Source organism: Arachis hypogaea, chromosome 14 (assembly GCF_003086295.3).
Source record: "Arachis hypogaea cultivar Tifrunner chromosome 14, arahy.Tifrunner.gnm2.J5K5, whole genome shotgun sequence".
Classification (NCBI taxonomy): domain Eukaryota; kingdom Viridiplantae; phylum Streptophyta; class Magnoliopsida; order Fabales; family Fabaceae; genus Arachis; species Arachis hypogaea.
In genome coordinates this window covers 22,683,412-22,696,750 of record NC_092049.1, presented here as the reverse complement: position 1 = coordinate 22,696,750, position 13,339 = coordinate 22,683,412, and the positions used below count along the sequence as shown (strand labels likewise).

General features: G+C 30.9%; 1 protein-coding gene across 1 annotated transcript; it reads left to right on the top strand.

The window, feature by feature from the left end:
* The first annotated feature begins 2,842 nt into the window (after positions 1-2,842).
* LOC112741826 (eukaryotic initiation factor 4A-3) lies at positions 2,843-7,321 on the top strand. Its single transcript, XM_025790948.3, has 8 exons — positions 2,843-3,316; positions 3,915-4,155; positions 4,261-4,341; positions 5,112-5,219; positions 5,312-5,431; positions 5,629-5,796; positions 6,577-6,663; positions 6,916-7,321. The coding sequence occupies exons 1-8, from the start codon at positions 3,015-3,017 to the stop codon at positions 7,027-7,029; spliced, it is 1,221 nt and encodes a 406-aa protein (XP_025646733.1). The 5' UTR covers positions 2,843-3,014; the 3' UTR covers positions 7,030-7,321.
* The last annotated feature ends 6,018 nt before the right edge of the window (positions 7,322-13,339 follow it).

Genomic DNA, 13,339 nt, shown 5'->3' with positions numbered 1-13,339 from the left:
TATAAATTATCCGCTCATTAGTGGCGTGGCTCAAAATAGAACCAAATAGAGTGGCGGTAAGAGCGGCAGCCATGGGTGACGGCGGTGCGGGCTCCATCACCGTGATCGTGAAGCATGACAGCGGCGTCTTCCCTCTCTCAATGGCGTTCTTCTCTCCGCCATCCTTCCTCCATCCACGAGCTTCTCTCAGGCAAGTTGGCAAGAATGATGGTGACACGGGCTTCGGTGACGGCTCCATCATCGGCAGTGGCGTCGACTGGCGCGACGATGGCTTCGACGGCTGCGGGCACAACCTCCTTTCTTTCCCTCGCGAGTTCGTCCTTCTCTCTCTCTCCTGACTCTCCTGATGACGATGCCGACGGCAGTGAGACGCGAGGGGCGAGCTGGACGCGACAGCGCGGTAGCAAACCCCACAGCGCCATCCCTTCCCCTCTCTTCTTCTTCTCCCTCAGGCTCCGATCGCTCCTCTCAACTCTCTCGATCTCCATCTCTCATTTCTCTCCTTCTGATTTTTTTTCTTTTCTTTCTCTTTTTTGTTTGCTGAAGCTATGTGTTATTTGTATATGGGGTGAGGGGTTGGCGGTGGGTGAGTGGGGAGGAAGTGAGCGTGGCTCATTGAGAAACAAACAGGTGTGGAGATACGTGTCTGTGTTTTAGAAATTAGGGTTAGGATTAGTGAATTAGGAATTTGGGTTTAGAATTGGGAATTTAGGATTTGAGTAGAGTTTGAATTTAAAACCAAATTTAATCAATATAATTAATTTTAAGAATACTACTTATTTTTTAAATTACAAATTATTTTTAATTAAATACTCTAATTTAAAATTAGAGATAAATAAGTAAATTTTTTTTAGTTCATAATATTAATAAAAAATTTTAATTATTCAATTTAAATTATATATAAAACTCTCTTTTATCTCTAATTACTAAAACTTTGAATTTTAATTAAGTAAGAACCATTAATTTCAATAAATAAAAAATATCTAATTATAATTAAAATTTATATAAATCCGAATTAATTTAAAACTCAAAGTCTTATAACTTTAATTTATTTATTATTATTTATTTTTTTTTTGTAAAGATTGTTTTCTATAAATAAAATCATATATATAAACATAAATAATTTATTATTTATTTTCTAAAAATATGTGGTGTTACATTTAATCTTCTTTTAGTCATTAACAACTTTTCATAATAATTAACAATGAGATTTATTATCTCTTTTTCACCACTAATCCATTCGCCCCATGAGTCTCCCAGTTTTTCAATACGATTTTCATCTCTCCTTTGGATAGTGAAAGCATAAAAAAAGGCAGTATTCATATCTCTGAATCTCAACCACTTCACTCTAACTCTTTATCCCTAAAACATCTTCTCTTATCTCTAAAATTGAGTTAGTCTCTCTTTAGTTGATAGTATTTTCTTTTGTTGCTCCTCTATAAATTCTGAATCCTGTCAAGTTTGTAACTTAATCTTCAGCTTTTCAATTTCCTTATATGCTCTTTTAAAAGTGGTTCCACTCCAATTTTTTAACTCCTTTTTACAGCTCTCCATCCTTCTCTGAATCTTGTTCCAATCCTCCGATTCAGTCCCATTCCCTCTTTTTCAACCATTTTCAATGATCTCCTTGCATTTTTTATGTTTAGCCCAATATGCTTCAAATTTAAAAAACTTACTTGCTCTTACCTTTAGCTCAAGATCTAATACTAAAAGAGAATGATCTGAACTTACTATTGGCCAGGCTGTAAGAGAAGCACTCTGAAAAAATCTTCTCCATTTCTAATTTGTTAACGTCCTACCTATTCTTTTCCTAGTCATAAATTCATTTCTAGAATTACTGAACCATATAAATTTTAAACCTTTTAAATATATGTCTATAAGTGCGTTCTTGTCCACAAAATTTCAAAAGCATTGCACTTGACTTCTAGACTTCGGGTGTAATTCAATTTTTTCTTCTTGGTTGAGGATTTCATTCAAATCACTAATGTATAATTTTGGTTTTTCAGAATTAATATTTCCTGCAGTGAGTTGATCCCATAATTCTTTCCTTTTTTTTGGATTAGGATGGCCATAAATAAAATTTTCTTCCCATTCAACATTATTTTTATATTTAATTGTTGCCTTTATAAAGTTATCACACCACGAATAAACATTAACATTAATATTACTATTCTACAAAATGCACAGACCTCCGGACAACCCCTAAGTTTAATAAAAAAAAGCCATATTAAATTTAAGCTTTCTTCTATCTTGTTTACATAATTTTTCTTAGCTCTAGTTTCCAAAAGAAAAAAGATGGCAGGCTTTACCCGTTTGCATAGGTTTTTATTTTTGTCATATCTCCCTAACTCCTCCTAATTGCCTATCTTGATTTCTTTCTGAATGTCTTTCATAGTGTTGTCTTTCTCATCATCACTTGCTAACTCCACAATATAGAAACCTGCATTTCCTTTTTCCTTTTCAGTTGTTCCCCAGTTTTGTGCGTTTTCTTTCTCATTCTCTATTTCTCTTTTTTTTTTTTTTTTAAGTTAGGAGTGAGATTCAAACTCAAGATTTTTAGATGAAGATGAAAAGACTATACCATTTAAGCTTGGCTCATTCTTCTTGGTTCTTATAGATTTTTTATTTTTTTGGTCATGGTTCTTATAGAATTTAATTATACATTTCATCCACATTTGGGTCGGAGAAAAATAAGATTGTTAGATAATTTCAAGCTCTTGGGTAATCCGTTCATTTCCAATGAGAAAAGAATAAGAGGTCCAAATTAGCAAACGCCCAAACATTATGGGCCTTATTGGGCTGAACATCCAAACTTATCGACTAACCCTTTTAAATTTTTTCTATCTGGTTTAGGGCACAGAAACAACCAACACAAACACGAACAACACTCCCGTTACCTTCTCTCTTTCTCTCTCCTCCTACTTCCCAGCTCCCACGAACCAAAATCGCCAAAACCTTGAAACATACCCCAAAAAAAGCCTTTTTTCTTTTTTAATTTGAGTTTTCTGGAGGTGATGGCGACGACGTCGGTGGTGCCGGCCAACCGGCGGCGTGCGGCGAACGCTGCGGAGGAGCTGGAGTTCGAGACGACGGAGGGGGTAAAGGCGATAGCGAGCTTCGAGGAGATGGGAATAAAGGACGATCTGCTCAGAGGGATCTACCAGTACGGATTCGAGAAACCCTCCGCAATCCAACAGCGTGCCGTGACGCCAATCATACAGGGCCGTGACGTCATCGCTCAGGCTCAATCTGGAACCGGCAAGACCTCCATGATTGCACTCACCGTTTGCCAGTTCGTTGATACCTCCAAGAGAGAGTACGCACCTTCAATTTCACTTTTCGTTTTTATTTTGTTTCTGTTTTACTGCATTTGTTTAAGCATTATTACGAATTTAAAAAAAGGAAAAGAATTCTACTGCTTAATGCACACACAAATTTGTTTAAGTTGGGTTTTAATTTATAGATTAGGGTTTTCAAATATTTTATAACGATAGGTTATGTGGTGGTATGAATTTAGGAATTCTATTGAAGGATAATGAGGAGAAATTGAATATCTGTTTTAAATGTTAATGCTTACAAGATTCGTTTTGGTACTCAGTTCCTTAGTTATTCCTGATTTGATTATAAGCACCTTGTTGGGTGCAATCACGTGTGTAATATGCAGCAGCAGTATAGAGAATTCTGTATATGGTATGCATGGTAATTGAGTGAACCTGATAGCTATCTCCTAAGAAACTTTTCTCTATTCTCTTCTGTCATGTAATGTTATTATGTTAGTAAAGCTAGGAGCATAATTCTATCCCGAAGTAATTTCATTAGGTGATTTTTTGCGAGATTTATGCGATTATTATCGTCTTTTGCATGTGTGTTGTTTGTTTACTTATTTTGGTTTGGGTTTTGTAATTTCTGAACAGAGTCCAGGCCTTAATATTGTCTCCAACAAGGGAACTGGCCTCACAGACTGAAAAGGTTATATTGGCTATTGGGGATTTCATAAACATACAAGCACATGCTTGCATTGGGGGTAAAAGTGTGGGAGAAGATATAAGGAAGCTTGAGTATGGAGTTCACGTGGTGTCGGGAACTCCTGGTCGTGTCTGTGACATGATCAAGAGGAGAACATTGCGTACAAGAGATATAAAGATGCTAGTTCTTGTGAGTTCATTGCTTCTCATTTGCCTGTACTTGATTGTATTTATATTATAAATAGTTGTGCTTATATTGTCATGGAGTATCTTATGATTTTCATTTCATTGACAGGATGAATCTGATGAAATGTTGAGCAGAGGGTTTAAAGATCAGATTTATGATGTGTATAGATATCTCCCCCCAGATCTTCAGGTTCTCTCTTTCTTGATGCCCTGATGTTGCCTAATATTATTCAAAAGAAATTTATACAGGTGCAAATGTTATATGTTTATCGTTCAATCAAAGATGCATATTTATAGTAAGTCTTTGGCAAGTGGATAGTGGCTGAATATAGTTTGAGGTATGATATTAAAATAAACAGATATTATATTGAACAATACTGTCATTTCAAGTAATAAAAATTTGGGTAGAGATTATGGAAGTGTGAAGGTTCTTAAAGGCATTTGTAGACTTGTTTGTGTAGTGTGTACAATCTGTTTAGTAAAAATTAGAACTTAAAAGTCAGTGGCATGAGACTTGAGAGTTCAGTTTGATGTTATGACCAAAAGATAGACTCTGATTAGTTTTTTGAGAAAATATGCTTTGTTTAAGTAATAAAGGACATACAAATTTTAGATAAACATTGCTTTTGTTTTCTTAGCTAAAAAAACTGAAGCACTTTAGGTGAGGAAGATATTCTTTACTCTAATTTTAGTTCCAGATGATTTCTGGTTGACAAACTTATGCTGGTCCAGTGACCCAAATGTCTATTTCTGAGGTTGCTATATTGATTTACCGTAGGTGTCTTTTAGGGTCCTCGCTTGGCAGTTACATATGGGTATCATATGAATATTGCCCATGCTGCAGATCTTGTGGAACAGTCTCGTCTGTATCTTTTTCTCCATTTCATCCTGTGTTGTAATTGACCAGAGCCTTATTAGCACCATGAAGTATACTGTATTTAATCTGTTTTTATGATGTAGGTTGTCTTGATTTCTGCTACCCTTCCTCATGAAATACTGGAAATGACAAACAAGTTCATGACAGATCCTATAAGGATTCTTGTAAAACGTGATGAGTTGACATTAGAGGTGAGTAGCTTTTTTTCCATTGCCGACTACCTTTTCCCTTTTAACTGGAGGATATTGATCACTGATACAACTTCCCTACTCCTGAACAACAGGGCATCAAGCAATTTTTTGTTGCCGTTGAAAGGGAAGAATGGAAATTTGATACCCTGTGTGATCTTTATGATACACTCACTATTACTCAAGCTGTTATATTCTGCAACACTAAGCGAAAGGTAAATAAGAAGTTCCAGTTTTGTAGGATGGGCATCCCATTTCTCTTCCCGATCGAGTGCATTGTAAAAAGTAGATTATTAAATGCTGTGCTATAATATATATCTACTCTCTGTACTAATGAGTTTGGTGTTGATGATCTTTTAGTTTATTCATTTATTGTCCATCACATTCTAATATTTGTGTTCATTTGGGACAGGTGGATTGGTTAACTGAGAAAATGCGTAACAATAATTTCACCGTCTCAGCAATGCATGGCGACATGCCACAGAGAGAAAGAGATGCAATCATGGCAGAGTTTCGCTCTGGTACAACTCGTGTACTAATAACAACAGATGTTTGGGCTCGTGGCCTTGATGTGCAGCAGGCGAGTTGTTTTTCCTGTCCTTTACCTCTCTTTTATTTTCTTTCATGAATTCACGTATCTGCTTCCCTCTTCAGTATTTGGAGTACGTTTTACAGTCAGTCTTATCTTCTTTCTTGATAGAAAATGAAATTATATTAATATTAGTTTGCAAAAGAGGACAAGAAATCTTTGTCCTCATCCTCATCATATAGATACAGAAGATATGGCTAGGACTTAAAGGGATAGACTATATAACAATACATGCCAATCCCTTTTGAATATTAGCTAGAACAGAATAAATCAAATAAACCATTAGCTGTAACGGTCGAATGTATTACTGATGGATTTGGGGAGATGGGGTTTCACCCATGATTACATCCTAGGCCGTTTTCTGTGTTTTTGTTTCTTGGTTTCTCTCACTCACCTTGCAGAGAAGTAGCTAATTGTTCTTATATGGTGGTGAAACATTTAAATTTTGGACCTCATCCAAGGATTAATAGTCCTGTTATAACTTACTATTAAATTTCATAGTTTATATCTTGCTATTTCCCCGGTTAAAAAATATGGATTTTAATTCTTGGTTTGTAGGTCTTAGGTGTCATGGAGGGGCATTGATTTTGGTTAACAAAAACCCCAAGATGTCAATGTTTTGAATATATTGACTATAATGAAATTTTAGTTTATTTCAAATAACATACCACAAAAATTGATGAGATTTGCTGTCTATTCCTTGCATTTGGATGTAATGTAGAAGAACAGTAATTGTCTAATTGCTAATATTGATCCATGCATCTGCTTCAGGTTTCTCTAGTTATCAACTATGACCTTCCAAATAATCGAGAGCTCTACATTCATCGAATTGGCCGATCTGGACGATTTGGACGCAAGGTATTCCACTTGTTTAAACTTATTAAACATTTTGTGCTTTAACTGAGTGGTTACCCTCACCCAGTCCTATTTTCATGTCAAAATCTTCAATTTACACCCAGGTTTGAGAGGTTTTTGGTTGCTTTCATCAACCTTACACTCCACTTCTCCCATTTTGTTTTCTGTCCTCTAATGCGGCAACTATGTATATTGTATGCATATGCATACACATTTACTTATACAGTTATACTTAGGCTTGATCATGGTTTGCAGGGTGTTGCAATAAATTTTGTCAAAAGTGATGACATCAAGATCTTGAGAGATATTGAGCAATATTACAGTACTCAGATAGATGAAATGCCAATGAATGTTGCTGATCTTATATAAAGTATATATTTGGCATTTGATGTGATGGGTGGAGTGGATTTGTCGTATGTTCTAGCCGTAGGTGAGTAGTTCTGGATGTGGTTTTGCTCAGGATTTTTGTGATATGCCTGTAAACATTGGCATTGGGCCAATTAAATATTTTTCTCCCTTTAATACAGTGTACTCGACTGTACCAGTATTCTGGATGTTGAGCTTTACAATGCTGGTGCGGTTAACGTGTAAATTGTGTTGAGTTGCTTTCTCTCATGTAAGATTCTGTAATTTAATGTTTCCAAATTCACATCTGCTATAATCTTCTGAGTTAGTTTTAATGTTTTAACTAATTTATGCTCCTTTTGATTTTTGCGGTTATCTTATTCTAGTTTAAAAAATAAGGCCCTTCTTTTTTGGGCTCTCGGAGAAACAAAGCTCAAGTGCCTGATTTTCTTTGTGAACAATTTTAATTTTTAACACTATTGGTAAATGATACCCCAAAAAAAAAAAAAAACTATTAGTAAATCAATGGTCAGTGTCTAGTCATTACTGATAAGGGATAAAAAATGTAGTTCGTTTAGGTTTTTGAACTATTGGAAGATATAGTTGTTTCTAGGACTTGATGTATTTACGTAATTTTGGAGCTGATTAATTCAAGATCCAGAACTAAGAATTTCAATGAGCTCACTTGTGTTATTATTCTCATTTTGTGATGCATCATTGTGTTGGTCAGATGTTTATTCTTTATAAAACTGTATGAAGTTTATTGATTTGTAATTATAATTATATACATAGATGCAAAATAAGATATATTGTAAAAGTTTATGTTGTATCAAAATTTTCCTTGATTATTTAAGCCAAAAAAATTTCATTTCAAACTATCAAAGAGGTCCTCAACTAGATATGAATTTGCCTTGGTGCAGATTAGGGATGGATTCTTTCAATTCAGTCAACTTGGGTTGATTAAGTAGTTAGTTTAGCGGTAATTTATTAGCCAACGAAAAATCTTTAAATAAAACTTAGATTCCCAACAAGTTAGTCTGACCTGCGGGATTAGAGGTTATTTTTTTAAAAAAAAAAAATCTCTGAATTTAATGCCACTCTCAAGAGAGATTTTTATTAATCTCAATATAGAACCTTTCTTTAATAAAAAAAATACACCCTTTTGTTTTGTTCAATCGATTAGCAAATCAATTGTATTTTTTTTTTTTCCGTTTCTCACTGCATATTGTTAAATTTTAAAAAGGATTTACTGTTATGTGTGCAAGAGTATGAAACAAGTTTTTTTTTCCATTTTTAATGAAAAAAAGTACCGAGCCAGGTATATTTATTATCGGAAAAAATTATCTTAAATGAAATTTTTATTTATTTTTTATCTGAAACCAAACAAAATCTAAAATGATTGTTTTCTAGTCTTTTCAGCCCAATAGGCTCAATAAGCCGCCCAATTTTGAAGCCAACAAGCCTCACAACACTTAGGCTTTCTTGTTTTTGGTCGTGGCACTATACTTAGCCGTTGTTTGGACTTTGCCCAAAGAGACTAAGAAGCCATGACCAAAAAAATGACAAACAAGAAGCCCCATAATTATTTCATAAGCCATTCTTTCTCTATTATTGAGTTTTAGGGTTTTTGGAGGATCAAATTTGGCTTAACTCACTATTCTATAGTGATATATGACACTTTTTAAGTTTGTTATCGAAAAAATTAATGTGTTATTCATGATTATTAAAGTTTCGAGTGTTATTCAGGAATGTGAAAGATGATTATTAACAAATCAGAGAATCCGATTTAGTATGACACAAATAGTAGCTAGATTTTTTTAAATCCTCAATTCTGACTCATTAATTTGGGTTTTTAAATTTTTTTATTTTTTTAACTACAAAACCTACTCTCCAATTTGTTACACACTTGACAAAAAAATTTTTGCACACACAATACTTAAGGTCCAATTTGTTCATCAATCAAGTTTGAAAATAAATCGAAGGCTAGATTTTCTCTCCTTCACAATATCTACTCTCCGATTTGTGTATTATTGTTTAAAAAAAAATTTAACTCCATATCAATACGATACACTCCAACAACCCATAACAACGTATAACACGTAATGAAAATTCATTACAAAAAAATGAGCCAATATATGATCCATTTATTACAACAAAATTAAAAAAAATAGAAAAATAATAAATTATAGATAAATATAACAGGAACAAATAATTTATACTATGTAATAAATAAAAATGTCCTTATTTCATATTCTTCTAATTATTCATATTATTTAATTAAAAAATTATTTAATATATCAAGAGTAAGAAAGTCATTTACTATTTTAAAATTTCAAGAGAATATAAACACTTTTTAAGGATATATTAATAAATAAACTAAAATTTTAAAGCATTTCATTACTTATTTATTGCATTAGTCTTATTAAAAATAAAAAATATAAAAAAAATGAAAAAGAAAAATCAAACAGCTGCTTACTAAAGATATATAGAAATATATGTTTTTTTTTGTTTAAATCAAATTCAAATCAAATTACCCTAAAACACGCGTTATTATTAAGAAAAATGATAATTTAATTTCACTCCGTTTTTATAATACCACTAAATATAATTTTTTGTACTGTATTTTTTCGTGAATTTGAGAAAAAAGAGTGACATTATCAAAATAGGGATATTATTATTATTATTATTATTATTATCCCGCGTTTATTTTTTTCAATAACAAATTTATTACATACTAATAATATACATTTACTATTCTCAGAAACAAAAAGTTATTACTTTCTAAAGATCATAATAACCTTAGCTTAGAACTCATGTAATTCACATTTGAATTAAAATCATTTCTGCTATTATTTATATATTACTATTTGCACTACAGATCACAAATTTACGAGCAAATTTGGATGAAATTTGGTTAACAATACGCCGAATATATATAATGTGCCTATATTTATAATAATTATAGTAGTTATATAAATATTATTAAAATTAATATTTTTATATATTTTAACAATACGCTGAATATATATATAAAATAATTTTTTTAAAATTAAAATGATATTTTTTATATATTTTGACAATATATTTTTACTAACATTTTTTAAAAATATTATTAAATAATAAAAAATGATTATTTAAATTTTAAAAGTATTTTTTAAAATAATATAACTACTGTCGTAATAGAATATATATAGGTAGATAGGCAGAAAATCTAATTTGCAGCTAAAGCAAGTAGTGTGAATATTATTATATTATAGGCCGCCTTAAGATACCATGAATTGTGTCTGAGTTGTAACAAACTAAGTCTCCTTCAATAAAAAGCCTAAATGCCTAAATATGCTACAATAATACTACACCTATACTATACTATATATCTCAAGTTCCGAGACCACCAAACATGAATGTAATGTATGTAATATAGTATAGTTTGTCACAATCCACGATGCATAGGGTTCGAATTTTTGCTACCCTAATAATAAATTCCATGAACAAGCTATGAGAATTCATTATTATTATATTGCCCTTTTTTCAACACAAGTCTAGCTACGATGGGATATCTGCTGTGATATTTGTGTCATGAAGGGTCCATGTCACTTGTGAAGCCCCCTCTTCAGAAAATTAGACTTTGGTCTATTAGATCATTTAGATGTAGACGTGTTATTTATCTGCATCTATACAGTATCTATCACGTTTATCAAGAATATCAACTAATATTTAGAATCAATTTGAGCTTATTTAATTTAATATAATATTAAATTATTTATTAAAAATATCATTATTTACACGTTTAGTTCTGACAATTTAAAGTTCACCAAAAAAATATTCTAACAATGTAAATGTTTAAAAAAGTAAGGACAATTTACGCATCTAAATTGTTTGATTCCTAATATTACGCAAATATATTGTTTCCAAATTTAATACGCAAATGTATTGTTTCACTATTTTATGTAAACCGCTACTGGCAGTAGCGGTTTACAGATGTGCATAAACCGCTACAACCAGCCGCGGTTTACGTGCGTGTACATGTGAGTATAAACCACTATTGGCAGTAGCGGTTTACGTGCGTGTGTAAGTGTAAACCGCTACTGCCAGTAGCGGTTTACGTATATATGTGTATACTATTTAAATAATATTATAAATAAAAAATTTAATTTATCATTTCACAATATAATTTAAAAAATATAAATATACATGTAATAAATTTTTTATTTGTATTTATTATTAGAAGTGAGACCAAATTACAAATAAAAAAATACAGTCTTCAAAGTATTGAATTATATAAAGCAAGACTAATTTTTTTTATTCTCATCTCTTTTAAAATTTATAAATAATAAAATAATTTATTTTTAGCCAAAAGTTTACTAAATTATATATTTTACTCTTTAAAAATCACTTCATTCTCTTTTATTTATATCAACCATACAAAGAAGATTGGAGAGTTTGAAAAATGGGTTGTGTTCTTTGCTGCTGATTTGTATTTGAGGTTCTAGCTAAATGATTTTTTTATTTGTGCAACTTTGTTGTCTTATACCAAAAAATAAAAATTATTTGTATTTTACAGTTGATTAATTAGATAAATAATAGTGATAGCATCATAATTTTGATGAATAAAATAAAAAATATAAATATGCATGTAATAATTTTTTATTTGTATTTATTATTAAAATGAGATTAAATAGCAAATCAAAGAGTGAGTACTCACAGAGTACTAAAATATATAAACTAAGACTAAATCTTTTTTTATCTTCATCCCTTCTAAAACTCATGAATGATAAAATAATTTATTTTTAGTAAAAAATTCACTAAAGCATACACTTTTTCTTTAAAAATTACTTCATTTTTTATCCATATAAATCATATGATTGCAAAAAATATATACTCCGTTTTCTTTCTCTCAATTTTTTTGTAACTTAATTTAGCATAAACAAACATTTTTTCTAATTAACGTAAACTGCTAGAGGAACACAGAAACCGCTAAATTAAATAAAACGGAGTATATATTTTTTGCAATCATATGATTTATATGGATAAAAAATGAAGTAATTTTAAAAAAAAAAGTGTATGCTTTAGTGAATTTTTTATTAAAAATAAATTAGTTTATCATTCATGAGTTTTAGAAGGGATGAAGATAAAAAAAAATTTAGTCTTAGTTTATATATTTTAGTACTCTGTGAGTACTCACTCTTTGATTTGCTATTTAATCTCATTTTAATAATAAATACAAATAAAAAATTTATTACATGCATATTTATATTTTTTAAATTATATTGTGAAATGATAAATTAAATTTTTTATTTATAATATTATTTAAATAGTATACACACATGCACGTAAACTGCTACTGGTAGTAGCGGTTTACACTCTCACACACACGCACGTAAACCGCTGCTGGCAGCAGCGGTTTACACTCACACACTCACACACATAAACTGCGGCTGGTTGTAGCGGTTTATGCACACCTGTAAACCGCTACTGCCAGTAGCGGTTTACATAAAATAGTGAAACAATGCATTTGCGTATTAAATTTGGAAACAATGTATTTGCGTAATATTGAGGGTCAAACAATTTAGATGCGTAAATTGCCCAAAAAATAATATCTTGTTATGATATCAAAATAGTTTCTATAATCTAAAAATTAAAAATTCAATTATTATTAATTTAAAAAAAAACTAGCATAAATTAAATTGAAAAATAAAAAAGACCTATATAAAAATTTACATAAATAAACTTAAAAAAATTTTAAATGATAAAAAATATTTTTATTAACTTAAACTTTTAAGATAAATAGTATCGTGACATCATTTAATCCAATTTGATTGAGATATATGCATATTTAATTAAAAAATAAAAGTTCTTAACAAATCTATGAAAATAACAAGTTAACAACGATATTTTGAGCGATTATAAAAAAAATCTAAAATAATTTAAAATTATTTTATCTTATATTTTTAATTATTATTTATTTTATTTTATATTTTTTAATTATTAGTTAGAATAATTAAATATATATAATTATAAATATTAAATTAAATAAAATAACTGTAAATTATTATTTCGATAATACCATTTGATAACTATACATTAGAAAAGAGAAAAGCTCCAAACACATCAGTATTGGTTGCATTGTTCGTTTCTGCAACATAAGGCAAAATGACATGATTAAATAAAATGAGATTTTATGCAGCAACCCATTGGCCAGCGGCAAACCCTTAAATGGAGCTCAGTACCGCGACGGATTAGTCCTTGACCTGTCGGGTTGGGGGATACCGTGGGAAACCAAAAAAAAAAAATAAAATGAGATTTTAAGTTATATAAAGGTAACATTTGAGATTTG

What these genes read in the sequence shown, in the direction of transcription:
- LOC112741826 (XM_025790948.3), top strand. Translation starts at nt 3,015, where the DNA reads ATGGCGACGACGTCGGTGGTGCCGGCCAACCGGCGGCGTGCGGCGAAC. An exon ending in ATCTCCCCCCAGATCTTCAG is followed by an intron (nt 4,342 to 5,111) that starts GTTCTCTCTTTC and finishes TTTATGATGTAG; the next exon opens with GTTGTCTTGATTTCTGCTAC. An exon ending in GTGATGAGTTGACATTAGAG is followed by an intron (nt 5,220 to 5,311) that starts GTGAGTAGCTTT and finishes CCTGAACAACAG; the next exon opens with GGCATCAAGCAATTTTTTGT.